At 48.1% G+C, this 17,291-nt stretch overlaps 1 protein-coding gene across 4 annotated transcripts in view; it reads left to right on the top strand.

The window, feature by feature from the left end:
• Nucleotides 1-17,291, top strand: part of GRIK4 (glutamate ionotropic receptor kainate type subunit 4) — a 318,605-nt gene that overhangs the window by 260,576 nt on the left and 40,738 nt on the right. For all 4 annotated transcript variants that reach the window (XM_050921936.1, XM_050921937.1, XM_050921938.1 and 1 more), the window contains 2 exons: nucleotides 9,745-9,852; nucleotides 10,955-11,158. In XM_050921936.1, coding sequence (XP_050777893.1) covers nucleotides 9,745-9,852; nucleotides 10,955-11,158 — 312 coding nt within the window. The remainder of the gene's footprint in view (nucleotides 1-9,744; nucleotides 9,853-10,954; nucleotides 11,159-17,291) is intronic.

Below are 17,291 nucleotides of genomic sequence, written 5' to 3'. Positions count from 1 at the left end.
CAAATTCAGGCAGGATGATGAAGTTGACAGAGCTGAACCTGCTTACACCAGCTTGGAACTTGGCCCAGGCGCTGTAGGACTGGATGAAACAGCTCCATGGAGGTCATGTTTTCTGGGAGAAAGCAAATCTGATACATGAAGCAGACTAAGGAGCCTGGGAACTGGGGTCTCATCTTTAATATTCCTATCTGGCAGCTCACTGAGAAGTTACAGATCAGCCTAGTGGGAAGAATCCTTGTCTCAGAGACCACCCCTTGTCCAGATGTTTGCCAGCTGGAAGTGCCTCATCACAGAGCAAAAGCAGCGACATCTTACCCATCTCTGCCTGGGACCTGGCCTCAGGAAAGTTCTTATGTTGCTGCAGCAGCTACTTTTAGCCTTGGCTGGAATGCTGCCTGCCAGTTTCTACCTGACAGCTCTGCTTTGACACTGCCTTCAGCTCCCTCTGAGTGAGCACGGAAATGGGATGTCACTTCCCACACGGAGAGGTCTCTTACAGCATCAGTGCCCTTTTTAGCCATTTCCCTAATCCCACTTGTTATGAACAAAAGTGACAGATCCAAACCCATCCACGCTAACGAGAGTAGCCATTAGGCAGGAGCCAGGGAGAGAAATGGCATTAAAAACCAGCATGATTGCTATATTTTTTAATACATTTTAAATGTGAGGGAGAGTTTTTGCCATAAATATGCAGAACCTTCTGAATCTGTGTTTTGCTCAGAGCTCTGCAGTGCAGTTTTGATTGCATGAAAATCCCGGCTAGTCTTATAGCTGTGTTCCAGCTCCTGGAGAATGACTGACATGATAAAGATTTTGCCATCAGTGGGCAATCACTTTTAGGGTTTGAAATGGTGATGTAGCCGTCTTGGTCGCAGGAAATTAGAGAGCTCTGTGGAGCTTGAAAATTCGTCTCTGTCACCAACAGAAGTTGGTCCAATAAAAGATATCCCCTCACCCACCCTGTCTCTCTTCTGGGGTTTGGAGGCAGACTCATTTTCCATGATGCAAAAGAACTTTCTACGTGTTGAACAAAGCTGATAAATGGTCCAGTCACATGTTTCACACACCCAGAGTCTGCCTGCAGATGACAGTGTTTAAACATACTGCTGCAATACAGTATGAAGGTGTAAAGAGCAGATCTGCATGAAGAGCAGTGACTGGATAAGAGGCATCCTGGGGTTCCCTGTTTGTGTATCAGTGATGCTAGATCAAGCTTGCTTGGTCTCCAAATAGCGAAATGCTTTGCCTCGCTTTTCCCTAATGGCCAGTGCTGCAAACGTCCCCCTGAAAGTCATGCTGGGTTCTTCTATCTCACAAACCCTCACCAGAAGTAAGGATTGTACAGTCCAGATTTTGACCTGAATTACTTCTGTTCACTGCTATTGTTTCCTAAGTGCACCCATCCAGAAACAGATGGTGCTGTGTGATTTACGTGACCAATCCCAACCAAGCAACGTACGAGGAATGTCCACTGTGGAGCGTCTGATAATACAGCACAAAACAAACAGGATTCATGAAAGATCCCATCAGAACCTTGAGAACCAGTGCATTCTTGAAAATCCCAGTCTACTGGGAGCAATAGGTGGAGCAAGAAAAGGGCAACCTTTTCTACTGCAGGTTATGCACCATAGGCAGCTAAGTATATGGCCTGCTTTTCAGAGGTATCCCGCATCTCCCATTGGAGTTAAGCTTTGCAAACAGCCCACCAGTGAGAGGTGATCAATTACTACAGGTTATGTTGACAAGGCACCTGGACAATGGAAAGCCTTGCTGATGTCAGCTGCCTGGTCACAAAGTGTGGTGGCCTTAAATAAACCATCCCCTGTCAAAAACCTGTCCAGATGACCTTATTCTGCACAATATTGGTTTGTATTCCAGTGGCAGCATAATTCCTCAGTTGAGCCTCTACCTCTGAGCTGGATGAGGCAGCCCCAACCTGCACCTCTTACCTGGAGGTCAGGCCATTGCACAGAGGGCATATTAAGGTTAAGCAGGGCCCAGATCCACTCAAGTTATAAGCTTTCCAAGCAGGCTTTTATACCCTGCCTGCCCCATGTTCAGGCTCTCCCTTTCAGGCCCCCAAAACATGTCTTCCTCCCACTCCTCCCAGATGAAACATCCCAGCCCACCAGCCTCACCAGTTCATCTGAACACCCTCCAGCCGTGGAGCCCAGTTCCTGCCCAGCTGGGTACCTTTCACCCAAGTAAGAGGTGCCGGTCCAGGTTTCTGAAATTCAGTGCTGGATCCTGCCAGATGCTGACCACGCCTTCAGTTCTCAGTATTTTCAAGTGGGAATCAAGGACCCTCCAATCCCAGCAGCCGTATAAAGCTTTGAGATTAGAATAGCTCTAGTGAGCTGCTGATTATTCTCCAATTTTCCTCTTCTCAGCCAACCGTGGGAGAAATTCCCATATTGTTAGAATTATTGGAATAGTTAGAAATCATTTAAGTAAACCCACCACTCAGGAGCAAACACTTGTGTCCTGGAGACAAACTGCTCCCAAGGGTCAAATTAGCTGACTTCTGTCTAATGTTGTTTGAAGCATCCTTGTTGCCTTTTTAACAGGCTCATGCTCTCTGCCCATGTCTGTCTCTTTCAGCCACAAGGGCTTCCAGCTCATCAGCTCTGAGAGAAAATTCACCACAAGTTGAAGCTGATCCAGATTTCAGCAAGCAAACAAATTAGAGACTCTCAGATTTTCAAACTCCTTGTTGCTTTTGGGCAGGAGAGCCAGGGCATTAAGTGTTTAACTTTTAATATATTTATGTAATGCACTGAACGCATTTCCGTATTTAGTTTAACTTGTGGAAATATTTCCCCAGTTGTACGAGAGCCCTCTGTTCAGGAGATGCCTGATAAGGCAGAAGCTCATTAGCGTGTGTCTGGGATCTGGAGATCTGACAGGGGCAGACTTTGTACATTTCTTTTTGCTTTCTCTCCCTCTCCCACCCTTTAAAAAGGATTGTAGTGTCTCTCTGGGATTTAAGTTAAACCCTGGGGACTGAGATTTGGCACTTTAAAAGGCGGAAGACAGGGTATGTGTTGTAGGTGGCTGCTAGGAGAGGAAGGAAATTTGGATAGACACCACATTCACTCCCTGTGGGCATGTCCAGTTATCCACTTCTGTGCAAAAAGGCTTCCATGCCTTAACATAGAGTGTTGGGGATGGAAGGGAAGGTGCTTAATTGCTATGCTGATGAGATGCAGATGAGCTGACAGATCAGAGGCCCTCTGTAATTACTGCCACTTCAACCCATCAAACCCTTTTAACATATAAATGGCTAAGCAGCTGCCTCAGGACCTGTGCTCCTCCCTACCTACTCCCCACCCCAGCCTCTGGTTAGGGTTCTAGGCCTGGTCTTGCAAAGGAATGAGTGCCCTTGTCTCCCATGGACTTCCTTATAGTCTGATGGTACTCAGCACCTCATGGGAGGCTCTTAGCAAAGGATTAGGCCCTCAGTGGACAACTTCTGGAGGTTATTGCCCCAGCTAAGGAACGGGTCTGAGGCCCTGGGAATGGGGGTTGTCACCCTGGCCGGGGAGTGGAGTGGGGGAGGGAATGTTGCCCTATCTGGGGAGTGAGCAGAGGTTGCCCCAAGGGGAGAGTAGGCAGGGGGGACCCTGGCTAGGAGATGGGCCAGGATGGCGCCAGGGATGGTCACATTAGTGGGAAATGGGCCAGGGAGACCCACAGGTTTGCCACCTGTGACTGTTAGTTATACAGGTTTAATAGGTGACTCTCCACATGTTACCTGCCAGCCCCTCTGAGCATGCTCGACAGCTCATTGTCCTGCAAACAGGGGTCTTCCAGCATCCTTTAGAAGCAGCAGGCCTGGCAGATTTGTGCACCCACCTCCAAGTTTCTGTTCTGCAAGGGATTCTAATCCCCCTCTCTCTTTGGGCTGATAAGGAGCCGTTGCCAAGTGCCTAATTATGTCTCCTGCCGGAAATCTCCCCTACCTGTTAGCATCGACAAGGCTCTTCAAATGCAAACTCTCTTTCTCAGGCATGAGAAGGGTGCTTGTTTCGGGGGAGGGGGAGTTGGGTGATGAATGAACTCAGCAGGACGCTGCTTGCTAATCAGAGCTCAGAGGAAATCCACCTTCATTGCGCTGGAGGTGCCTAGCTGTTTCAAGGCATCCATATTCAGGGCCAGCTTTACCCTGGTCCCTTGTTACAGGGGTGAAGATGGGGGTGGGGGAAGCTTGTTGCCTCAGGAGATTACAGAATGATCTCACCATGCCATCTCTCTCTGGCATCACCTGCTGCTCAGGCCTGCGGGGAGCCGTCATGAAAATCCTTTGTTCCAGTGGTGTTTTGTCACCTTGTGCTTTAAGGGGTTGGGAAGCTCAGGCTCGTTGGTGCCGATCCCTGTCAACCAGGGGAGTTTAAAGGATTGAAGGAATGGGAACAGAATACCACGCTCATCTCCTGTGAGCTGGTGGCCATTTTCTATGGAGATGATAAATCTGTGTTGGCGTTGCACATTCTGATAACTCCTTTGTGGGGCAGCGAAGTCAAGAGACCGTGTCTGCCCAGCTGCTGTCTTGTTCTTCGCAGGTTCAGCTGTCCTGTCTGGATGCACATTATTTGTATCACAGTAATGCCCTGAGGCCCTAACAGAGATCAGGGCCTGAGTATGGTAGGTACTGTACATACACCTGCTAACAGACAGTGCCTGCCCAAAAGAGCTTGCAATCTAAACAGGCAGGGCAGACAAAGGAAGGGCAATTATCCCTATTTTACAGAGGAGGAAACTAGATTAAGTGACTTTCCCCAGGCCACACAGGGAGTCTATGGCAGAGCCAGAAGTTGAATCCAGGTTTCCTGAGTCCTTGCCTAGTCAGGGTACATCTATACAGCCCATGGCAGTGAGCCTCCCAGCCTGGGTCAACAGACTCAGGCATGTGGGACTCATTCTATGTAGCTATGTAGACGCTGCAACTCAGGGTGGAGCTGGAGCTCTGAAGCCTAGGGTAGGTGGTGGGCCTCAGAGCCAAGCCCCAGCCTGAGAAGCAACATCAAAGTCCTTTCCAAACAGATATTTTTAGCATGGTAGAGTGAGACCCACACGCCTGAGTCTGTCAACCCAGGCTGGGAGGCTCGCTGCCACAGACTGTGTAAACATATCCTCAGGGTCTTCATCACAAGGCCATTTTACCCAGTTATGGATAGGGTATCTGATTGTTTTCTGATGTGTATTGGAGAGATTTTGTTGGTGGTTCTTTATGTATATAAAGAACCATATATATGTATATAAAAATCATACATACATGGATAAAAAATCATAGATATATGATTAAAATTACCTTGGCATCTGCATTTGAGAAAGAAAAGATCTGAGAATCCTAGTAATCTTCCAGTACATTAAACTTCAGAAACACTAAACATTGTGGGGAGTCAATTAGTGCCATTACTGTACCGTCAAGGGAGTCAGTACCAAGCACAGCATGGAGTGGGAATAACCTTGGCATATCGATGTATTTAGCCTCAGTGCTATGCTACAAGAAGGGTCACATCATCTGTCATGCCAGATGAAGAGGAGGCAGTCAATTACAGTATGCCAGCAGGGAAGGGAAGTCTCTGATAACAGCAAGAGTTGTTAAAATTAAAGATAATCTGTCACTAATCTCCAGTTATCAGACCTGACAAAATAATGCATTACTGAGAAGTGATCGCTATCTGAGAGAAGCAAGAGGGGAGGGGATGTTGTCTGGTCGTTATAGCAGGTGACTGGGGCCTTGTGATAAAGTCCAGTGTAGCTAAAATCCATCCTGTTACGCCAGTGAAGCTCAAGTTTAAAGGCTTGATCCTGCATCTATAGAAGTGAATGACAAAACTCCCATGGATTTCAATGCGGTGTCTGCCCCAGACTGATTATTGAACTAAGCCAAGGCACAATGAAAACTGTTTCAGTGCATCTATATTAGAGGGTTGCACGGATGTAACTAGACTGATTTTGAGTTAAATCGAGGCTGATTTTCTAATAGAGGTCAACAAGGTCTAGATCAGGGGTGGGCAAACTTTTTGGCCTGAGGGCCACATCTGGGAATAGAAGTAGTATGGTGGGCCATGAATGCTCACAAAATTGGGGTTGGGGTGTGGGAGGGGATTAGGGGTGTGGGCACCAGGGTGGGGCCAGAAATGAGGAGTTCACAGTGCAGGAGGGGGCTCTGGGCTGTGGCCGGGGGGGAGCGGTGCAGGGGGGTGAGGGTGCCAGCTTGGGGTGCGGGCTCTGGGGTGGGGCTGGGGATGAGTTTGGGGTGCAGGAGGGTGCTCTGGGCTGGGATCAAGGGGTTTGGAGGGCTCGGGCAGGGGGTTGGTTCCTGGGGGGAGGTTCAGGGATGCAGGCTTCAAGTGGCACTTACTTCAAGCGGCTCCCAGAAGCAGCAGCATGTCCCTTCTCCAGCTCCTATGTGGATGCATGGCCCAGGCAGTTCCCAGCCAATGAGAGCTGTGGGGGCGGCACTTGGGGTAGGGGCAGTGTGCAGAGCGGAGCCCCCTGGCTGCCCCTTCATGTAGGAGCCGGAGCGGGTCCATGTCACTGTTTCCGGGAGCCATGTGCAGCAGCCACCAACCTTGCTCCCCAGCTGGAGCACCAGAGTGGGGCAAGCGCCAGACCCTGCTCCCCACAGGCAACTCGAGAGCCGGATTAAAATGGCTGGCAGGCCAGATACGGCCCGTGGGCTGTAGTTTGCCCACCCCTAGTCTAGATGCCAAGGACTCCTGGGTTCTATTCCCAGCTTGTGCTCTGTGACCTGCTGCCAATCACTGTGCCTCGGTCTCCCTGTCTGTCAGGCAAGGCTAATGGCCCTTCCTGGCCTTATGGAGGGGCTGTGAGCTCTGATGAGTTAATGGGTATGGTGCACACTGAAATCCTGGTGTAACAAGTCCTTTTCCCGGAGCGGCATGAATGTTGTGAAAGGTGCCAGATTGAAAGCCCTGGAGCCTGAACTTTCTCTGTGCTATCTGCAGAGCAGATACAGTATGAGTTACTACACGCTGCCATGTGGTTCCTCTATTCACTTTCCAACCTAGACATGCCACCTCTAGGAAGCAGAGGGGAAATGCCTTATGTATGGCCCTGATGTGGGGTGTACCAAGCGCTTGCTGCCCATTGCCTGGGCACACGCTGCCCTAAGAAGGTGTTTTACTGGAAGAGAAGAGCAGTGAGTTTGGACCACCAGGGCTGCCTAGAGAGACATCGCATGATCAGCTACAGGCAGAACCAGCAAGAGTTGCACCTAGAAGGGCAGAGAGCAAGCAGAGGCCAATCAGGACCTAACAGGCCAAATAAAAGGGCTGGTTGCTTCTACCAGGAGCCAGTTCTAGGTGAAGCCAGGTCAGGGAAGAGTGGCTTGCCCTGCCCTAACCTGGCTTGGTCAGAGGCCTAACCTCAACAGCACTGACCATGGGTCTCTAGGAAAGACAATTGGATATTTTATGGACTTTAACACTCAGGTGGCTATTCAGCATTAATTTGTTTTTCTGCAAATCTGGTCTGCAAGCACTTTGACAGCCCAGTCAGTCCCTTGCCCCTGTGCAGAGACTACAGACCAAGTCGCCCTGGTTCTCAGTATTTCCAAGCATTTCTTCATCACTGCCCCATTGCCACGTACGACTTGTGCCTCCTTATGATGTGGGGACGGGAGGCGGACGCAACAAACTTGCTTTAGGGGACACCACTTCGAGGTCAGTTAGCATTTTGAGCTGGATTTGAACTAGCATCCTAGAAGTGAAAGAGCTTGCCTCCTGTTCCCAGCTCTTTGAGGCACCCAGTCCTTACTTATTAAGGAAGTGTTGCTGTTATTTCAGATTGCATTTGGATTATGAAAATGAGTTGAGAAATGATTCTGGATACACACGGGTTATCAGACATGAGTCATGCTGGTGGAAAAGTACTGCCAAGAAAAGCCACTGACCTCACAGGGCCAGTTCCTCAGCTGGGGTAAATCAGTGTCACTCAGTTAATTTCAAGGGTGATGCACCAATTTACATCAGTTCAGGATCAGGCCTGTAATTAGAGCTAGTCGGGAATGTTTTGATGAAACGTTGTATGTCAGAAAAAGCAGAATCATTGAAATCAAAACTTTTGTGGAAGCTTCCAGTGAACTCAGGGTCAAGTCCTGCTCTGCCTGATTCAAAGCTGGGGCCTGAATCTGGGTGTCTCATATCCCCAGTGAGTGCCCTCACCACAGGGGATTGGTTTGTGAGCAAGTCTCTGTCTCATTCTGATGCATAACAAAAACAGATTTTGAATCCTCCATTTTTTTGCTACCTGAAATTCCTGTTTTCCAGCCAGTTCCACCTATAACCTACATTACCTTCCTCCATCTCTCTCTAAAATAATTAGATTACACTTGGCACAAAGGGGAGTGGATTTATTCCTACCACCCTGCCAATCAGTGTCCAAGTCTGCTTGGGTCAGTACTAGAGCATCGTGGAACAGATGATGTTTGCTACAAAGAGTTGCTTGCAGGCACCCCAAACATTATGGGGTTGTCACCTAGCTATTAGGGCAGCAGTAAAAGACAACTCGCCTCAGCACGGTCAAGGGATTTACTCCACAGTCAGCTTTGAAACATGCCGAGGGCTGGGATCTTATAAGGCGCGGAGAGGCTTCCCAGTGGGACTCTGCCAAGGGTGGAATGGTTGAAACCTGCTGCCTGTTACATGACCTTGTTGTGGTATTCTCTTGGACACGCATGTCATAGCGTCAGGTAGGATTTATGTCTCTCTTCCATGCTGTCGGACAGGAAATTGGTTTTAATGCAATAAAACTGAGGTTTGGATAAGGTGGCCTGGTCTCTGTGTAGAATTGTTGGGGTTGATTGGCCTAAGTGCTGTTAATTAATCTTCAGGTGGCAGTGTGGGTGGGGGCTCGGGGAGATTAGTCACAGTGCAGTGCTGCTGAGGCTGTGGGTTAGTTTCTAAGCACGTTGTTAAGGTGACACCAGATGGCAGGGTTACAAGACGTTCGTGTCAGCACCGTACCGGTTGGGTCTGATATTTGGTAATGGAGGCCAGGAGGCTGCGATACTACTTCCTGTAGGGCTTCTCCTTATGGATCTCAGAGTACTTTACCGTGACTTGAGCCTATTGGCACCCTTTGAGGTCAGTCATGTATTGTGATCCCCTTCAGATGGGTAGCTGGGAGGAAAAGTCACTTGCCCGAGACTGCCTGGTGAATCAGCGTCAGAACCAGGAATGGAACTCCCGTGGTACAATCCTGGTGAGGAGAAAGCACTGTGGTTTCTCTGAGGATGAATCACAGGTGGGGGTATAGCACTGATCCCACCTAGCTACCTTGGGCTAAAACCACAGGGCCTTGTCTCCACTGGGATTTTACAGTGGGGTAGCTCAGATGCGTAGTTACCTTGTGTTAAAAACACATCAGTGAAGACAAAGCTTTAGTCCTGGTACATCAAATAGCAGTAAGCACCCCATCCCCCTCCTGTGCACCTCTCCAAATCAGGCACCTGGCTGTGGTCACAGTATAGATGCCTGGATCAACCGCTGGTAATTTGAACCTGGGTGGTTCTTAGCGCTGTGGCGTGTGCCAAGGCTGCCTACCAGCGGAATAATTTCTCTGCCATAATGTTGGTGGGGTGCACTGTAAAGGTAATGGAGCATTAATAAATATCTTTCACAGGGCTGGCCTGATCATTGTCAGTCCCAGGAGCCATATGGCGGACGCGTATGGTACTTTGCACTATAAATTTCATTATTCTGCTCTTTACAGATTGGCCACTGGCACATTTCTGAAGGACTTACCATGGACAACAGAATCTTCTCCTCCAACATATCGGATAGTCTCTTCAATACCACTCTCATCGTCACCACCATCCTGGTAAGTGAGAGGGTCACTGGCAGTTCCCGTTAGCTCTTCTCCAACCCGGCGTCTAGGGATGTCATTCTCAGTCAGCCAGGATATTATTCCCTTCTTCCACCCCGCCTCTGCCCCCTACATTCAGCGCTGCATGCTGATTTCATAAAGAACAGACGATCAAATCTCTAATTACAGCACTGAGGACAATTTATGACAGTGTAATTAAACTCAAGTTGATGTTTCATATGGAAATGATATTTGATGAGTTCAGAAGCAGCTGGGGAGAGGGCTGTGATGGGGATGAGTTGCAATTTTAAATTCATCTCCGAGTGATGTTCTTGTTCCGGATACAGCTGTTAGGTGGGGCGGGAGAATTGTCCCTTCTCTCCATAAAAATTACTAAAAATGAGTAAGATTAAGATAATTGTAATAGACTGGGACTGTGAGGGTGCAGTCACCACCATCCTCACCTTACCAAGTCTTTGCTGCCTGCCCGCCATCTTGCCCAGAGTCCACTACCCCCCCGAGGTTTTACCAGTGCCCCTGCTGCTAACACATACACACCCGTGAAACACGATGGGAGGTGAGCTCTGCTTGAATCAAGACCCAGACTGCAGCAGATGTGTCCTTATACTGCCTTTCCCTCCCTAACTCTCCAGCCACCAAGCCTGTGATTATGGAAGCCAGTTTGACACACACAAACCCCAGCACAATTTAGAGCAGCCTTGGGGCTGCTCTAAATTATTTCCAGCTAATTCAAGATTATTGGAACTGTGGCCATGCCCTATAATGCCCTCTACACCTTGGTAGATCAGACATGTCCAGAGAATTCCACCAACACAGGAAGGATCAGGAGCAAGTGTCACAGAACTGCCTACACTTTCTTTACACTACCTAAGGATTTTCCTAGGCCAGCAGAACTGGTACTTGAAGGAAGCTTTTGGTCCCCTCTTGCACCCCAATCCCACAAGGAGATCAAAGGGACAGAGAAGGACTGAAGATCTGGCCAGTATCTTTTGCCAGAGCTCCCTTCCTCAGCCCTGCTTACTGATTCATGCTAAATGCAGCGCTGTTGTGATCCCATGGCTAAGATGGGAATGACAGCTGCCCAGTTTCGATGCAGGAAAACCCTTATTTAATGCTGAAGGAGAACCACCAGGTGCTGGAGGGGAACGACCGCTATGAAGGCTTCTGCGTGGACATGTTGAAGGAGCTGGCGGAGATCCTGCACTTCAACTACAAGATCCGCCTGGTTGGTGACGGGGTGTATGGCGTGCCCGAGGCAAACGGCACCTGGACTGGCATGGTCGGAGAGCTCATTGCTCGGGTAAGTGAGACAGCCTTTATAAGACCTAAATAACTCAACAGCAAAAGGCTTCAGTACTTATAAGGGATCATAAGATGATGATGATGATGATGATGATGGTTTTATTCAGTACATAAGAATCTGACATGAAGATCTGCATTAAAAGGGGTTTTTTCATAATTGTAAATGCATTTTAACTCACTGCGACAGTGTTCCTAGTGGTTAGAGCAGGAACTAGGCTTGCTGGATCCTCCTTGCCTTTGCTGCATTCAGGAATGTGATTTCGTGATTGAAGTAGGGACCTGGGAGCCCTGAGTAGAGCTGGCTGGAAAATCATTCCACCCCCACATGGAAAATTGCAATTTTTCATTAAAAAGAAAAGCACATTTTGGCAAAAAAAAAACAAAAACCAAAACCACAAGTTTAGGATTTTCAGACAGAAAGTTTTTGATGGAAACAACAGTTTCTGAAAAAAAGCATACACTTTCTGCAAAAAATTTTATTTAGCTAGCAATCAAAATTCTCATAGAAAAACAGTTTCAGCAAAAACTTTTCAATGAGTCTCATGCTTTGGACCCAGCCTGGGCTTGTGAGGTGGGGGGAGGGATGTTATCTGGTGTTTGGAGCAGGAGGCTAGAAGTCAGGATTCAGGGTCTATTTAGAAAGAGGCCTAGGAGTCATGACTGCTGGGTTCTATTCCTAGCTGTGGCCGGGAATGTTGTCCTGTGGGTGGAGCAGGAAACCTGAGGTCTTTGCTGGGTTCTGTTTCTGGATTTGCCAGTAACTCTGCATGTGTGAGCGTGGGCAGTCTGTGTCACCTCTCCATCCTTCAGTTTCCCCCCACTAGCAAAATGGGATAATTATCCTTTCTTTGGAACCCTGAGGCTTAAATAAATATGGTTTGGAAAAGGCTTTGAGGTCCTTGGAAAAACCAGGTACATAAGAGCAAATGATTAAGAGTGGTATTATCGAAACCTGTATTGGTTTGCTCACTGGCTTGGTGCTTGTGAGAACTGGAGTGCAGAACTCAGCTATGGAAATCACCATAGCTCCATTAAAATCAGACTAAGGTAGTTATCTGGCCCCAGTCACTGTAGTAATTGAGTGCCTCACAATCCTTAGGGTTTGTCCACGAACATTTAGCTTGCAGCAAACTGGCTTCGTTAGCCCTCTTTAATCAACTCCTGTTTCAAAGTGGTGGAGGTCAAAGCACACTAACCAGCTGTTAGCACGTGTCAGCAGGGTGCCTGCGGCCAGTTAGCGTGTGGCAGACTAGATTGCCGCCCCAGTTTGCTGCAAATTAAATGGTCTTGTAGACAAGCCCCCAATGTATTTATCCTCTCAACACTCTTGTCCCTATGAAGTAGGGGAAGTACCATTATCCTGAGGCACAGAGTTTAAATGATTTGCCCAGGAAGTCTATGGCAAAGCAATTCTTTCAAGCTAGCATCCTAAGTCCTAAACCATCCATCTTCACCATGGAGATACGGAAACTGACCCCAGCTGCGATTCTGGCCTCTTCTTTTTTATTTTTTTTTATTTTCTGTCTGATTGTTTGCAAATCCTCTGGGCTGTTGGCAGAGATTTTAACCATCTCTAGCGATATATAAAACAGCGCTGCGACATTTCTTTTGGAAGGTGCGGAGGAAAGCACACACAGCAGTGTGTGATCTTGGTAAACAAAGGGAAGAAAGAAACATGCCTGTGACATTTTTGGCCTACTAACCTTGACAGTGCCTCTCTGTTAAATGCTAACTGCTGATTTCTGGGGACATAAGTGTTTGAATCACCTCCGCACAGAAACAAAGTATTTATAACTCATTTAACTTTAGTTCAGGAGGGTTTTTGTTCCTGTGCCAAGAGGACTGAGCTGGAGAAAACAGAATAAAGAGAAATGCCTGCTAGGCCTTGTTCTTTCTAGGCCAGAAGCCAGTGGAATCTTTCAGTTGCCTTCAGTGGGCTTTGGTTCAGACCCTACCAGCCAGTGAAGGGGCACTTCCTACATCTGGGGTCGGCAACCTTTCAGAAGTGCTGTGCCATGTCTTCATTTATTCACTCTAATTTAAGGTTTTGTGTGCCAGTAATACATTTTAACGTTTTTAGAAGGTCTCTTTCTATAAATCTATAATATATAACTAAACTATATATGCGGGCACGGGGGGATCCCTGTGCTTTTCAAAATGGTGTCCCTTGTGTGGGCTACTGGCAAAGTCATGTCCAGTTTTGTCTCAGTAGCAAACAGGGGACAAACTGTTTAAAAACTGGACTGTCCAGTTTAAAACCAGACGAATGACCTGTCTAGGCATGACTGCTGTAGAAATAATAATCATAATTCATGAGAGACTGAATAATAATTCACTTGGCAGAACTCCCAGTCTAGACACCACTGTACATGCACCATTGCACGTCTCTAGCCAGACACAATTTTTCTTACCTTTTTAAGGCCGAGGAGGACCATTACGATTATCCAATGCAAGGCGGGCGGTGGGGAGGGGCATGGTCCTAGTGGCTAACAATTGGACAAAGACTCAGGAATCCTGGATTCTATTCCTAACTCTGTCACTGGCCTGCTGGATGACCTGGGGTTAGTCCCCTCACCTCTCAGTGCCTCAGTTTCCCCATGTGTAAAATGAGGATAATGCCACTGATCTCCTGTGTAAAGTGCTTTGAGATCTATAGATGAACAGTGCTATGTGAAAGCTAGGTATAATTATTATTATTTATTATGAGGTCTGAACTCCTATGTACTAAAGGCTATTCACCCAATGTCTGCCAGGAGCTCACTGGGGTAAGTTGCACTGCACAGATCACGCTGCTCCAGTGTAAATCATGCCTTCGCTCGAGGTTTGCACTTGTGAAGCTAAGCAGTGGCTGCAACGCCAGTATAGACAAGGCCTAAGTCAAAGCCACCAAACTATGCTGCTCACATCCCTTCCCATTCTAAAGACCTGAAGTATTCCAGTCCCATGCTCGTGGCTAAGTGTTTGCAGGATCTGAGCCTTAGTGGCCATCACCGCAAATCGGGCTCTTTAATGCTAGAGAGGTAAGATTTTGGAATGTGACTTTTCTTGGTTGACCTGGCAGGACTAGATGAAGAGGAAGCTTCCCCACCCATGAATGATTATCAGTAACTACAAGTATCAGAGGGGTAGCCGTGTTAGTCTGGATCTGTAAAAGCAGCAAAGAGTCCTGTGGCACCTTATAGACTAACAGATGTATTAGAGTATGAGCTTTCGTGGGTGAATGCCCACTTCGACGGGACATGCATCTGACAAAGTGGGTATTCACCTACGAAAGCTTATGTTCCAATATGTCTTGTTATTCTATAAGGTAAGATTGTCAGTCAGCCCCTTCTTGGCCCCTGTATGCTGGATAAGAGGGCTAAGGTGGCGTAAAGGAGCCTTAAATAATCCATATCTGGCCAGGAGAGGATTTTCACAGCATAGTCCCTGTGAATGACAGAGGGAAGGCTGCCCTCTGAGGGTCCCCTCAAAAGCCCTGGCAAAATTGAAGCAGTGGGCAAGAACCCTGTGGAGATTCCAGGCAGAACTGTGGCCCCCAGGGCAGCTCCAGGAGGCTGCCAGATAGGTCCCCAGAGCTGTCTAAGTTATTCCAGGGACCTCTCCAGCCTCCAGCTCTCAGAGCAGCCCAGAATCAGGGCACAAGGTTTTTAAAGCCACCAGAACCCCTCCTAGGATCACACCCCTTGACTGAGTTCTGTGCTGTTCAGTGAGGCATTTTCCATAGTAGTTCAGACCTCTTGTCCTTCAGCTATGTTACCATACCTACAACGGTGGCCAATACCTGAAGGTGCAGAAGAAGGCAAAGCACCCAGTTGCTTGTGCAGTGATGTACAGTTGTTTGTGCAGTGATTCCTTCCTGACCCCTGCAAGAGGTCTATTAATGGCCAGAAGCATCAGATTTGGTTACTGTGCTCTTAGCCTAGGAAGGTCAGAAAATTATCCATCCCTTTTTTAATATCCTGCTACAGTATTTGACTTGATGACCCCCAGCCCCTGGGGCACTGAATCTCCACAGAGGGCTAGATGCTGGAAGGAAAAAACATTTCATTGTATTGCTTCTAATTTAACCAGCCATTGATTAAATCTTTCATGCTGGTAATTCTATTATGGCTAATTCTTCAGGGCCCTAAGATATGACTGAAAAGGATGCTATAGAAATACAAGTTTGTTATTGACCCAAATAGGCAAGTACATATCTATCGACCTGCGTGCAAAACTAATTAAGAGCTGAGGAACACGCAGATAGAATGACTCAGGAGATTAGTGAAAGGGCCGTCGTCTTTCATATGTAGGTCAGCAGTTTGGATCCAGCTCAGGCCAGTGGTCACATAAAATTGTTACCTTCTGATGGTTGTTTGACGGAGGTGAAATTAACGTGGGAGGACTCCACCCAGTTCCTAATAAAAGTATCCATATTTCCCAGAAACCACTCCGCTAATAGGTGCCTTTGTGACTCAAGGGCCATGAAGACTGGCCTCCTTTCTCATCCTTAGGGGTGCACTCAGGACTGAAGCACAGTAGCAAGACAGCGTCAGACCTTCCTTTGCTATTCCTGCCCTGTGGCTGGATTGAAGACTTCAGTCTCCAGTTGTCAGGCTGATACCTTGTATGAGCACTGACTATCACAAGGAAACAGGGAAGAATAACAGAGCTCGCACCCTTAGTGTTCAGCACCCTAGCCTGCAGGGATGGGCTGAGAGAATATGTCTCTCTTTTTTTTTTCCTTTTTCCTTTTACAGTATCATCTCTCACTTTGAGTCCCTGATGGTTCTCTCATCCTCAAGCCGGAATGCATTCACTAGCCTGAGACAAGCCAATAACTGTATTTTCAAGGCAATGTGACAGCTTCCTCTTTATTCTGATACAGCTGCACTGGCTGCCTTTTGGTAGCGAGTGGCCGGCTGTGCTCAGTGTCTGTGCGTCATCTTGTGATGAGACTTCAGGGACTAACTCCTGTGCTGTGACAGCGCTGGGGAGCAAGGTTTGCTGTGGGGGATTCAGAAGCAACAGCTATCAAAGGCTTCCAATCCACCTGTCTCTCATCCCTCATTTTCATAAAGAATGAGGCTAAACTAAGGGACAAGTTGCTCACTATACAACTTAATCAGCAGGAACTTAAGCAGCAGCGTTGCTACAAGTCACCCCTGTCGTCCTCATGGTTTATTTATTATATGTGTTGTGGCGGCTCGTAAAAGGCTCGAAGCAGGGATCAGAGCCTCACCGTGAGAGGTGCTGAACTGACGTGGAGTAGACAGACCCTGCCCCAAAGCATCTACCATCTAGGTTAACAACAAAATGCAACGGGGGAAGAAACAAACTGCTAGCAAGGGAGGATGAGGTGGTAACTGTATAAGCATGTTCCCCAGCAGACTAGCTGTGCACTCAACATAGGCATCATTTCAATCATCTCTCGAAAGTGTCTGGTAGTGGTATATCTATTGGGTTCCGAGAACTGGGCGGGCACTGCTAACGGATCCCGCCCCCCAGCCTAAGGGGAAGACCCACAGGACCACAGAACCCACTGATTACGGGGGACAACTAATAAAAGAACAGGGACAGGAGTGCTGTCTGTCACGGAGTGTGGGGGAGTCCGGCCCTGCACCCCTCTTCCTGGGACCCACAGTGACTCTTAGCCAGCCAGTAAAACAGAAGGTTTATTGGACAACAGGAACACAGGTTACAGCAGAGCTTGCAAGCACAGTCAGGACCCCTCCACCGAGTCCTTCTGGGCTTTCAGGGTGCTTGGATCCTAGCTAGGATACCCTGAATTCCGCCCACACAGCCCCAAGCCCAAACTCAAACTGCTTCCCTCCTGCCACTCCCTTCCTTTGTTCCCTTCCCGGGCAAAGGTGTTGACCTTTCCCCTCCCTTACCTAGCTCAGGTTACAGGCTCTGGCATCGTCCATCTCCTAAAGTCCTCCCCTGCTCTCCCACTCCCCACACAGACAGTCCCTACTGCATCACATCTCTCCCCCCTTCGAGACTGAACTGAGCGGGGTCACTCTGCCCAGTGACCTGGGGAAGTTCAGGGTCCCCTCTCCGGGACAACGCATCCGCTGTCAGGTTGGCACTTCCCTTCACATGGACCACGTCCATGTCATAGTCCTGCAGGAGCAGGCTCCACCTCAGGA

This window comes from Gopherus flavomarginatus, chromosome 13 (genome assembly GCF_025201925.1).
Source record: "Gopherus flavomarginatus isolate rGopFla2 chromosome 13, rGopFla2.mat.asm, whole genome shotgun sequence".
In the NCBI taxonomy this organism is placed as follows: Eukaryota; Metazoa; Chordata; order Testudines; family Testudinidae; genus Gopherus; species Gopherus flavomarginatus.
This window is presented reverse-complemented; position numbering and strand designations above follow the sequence as displayed.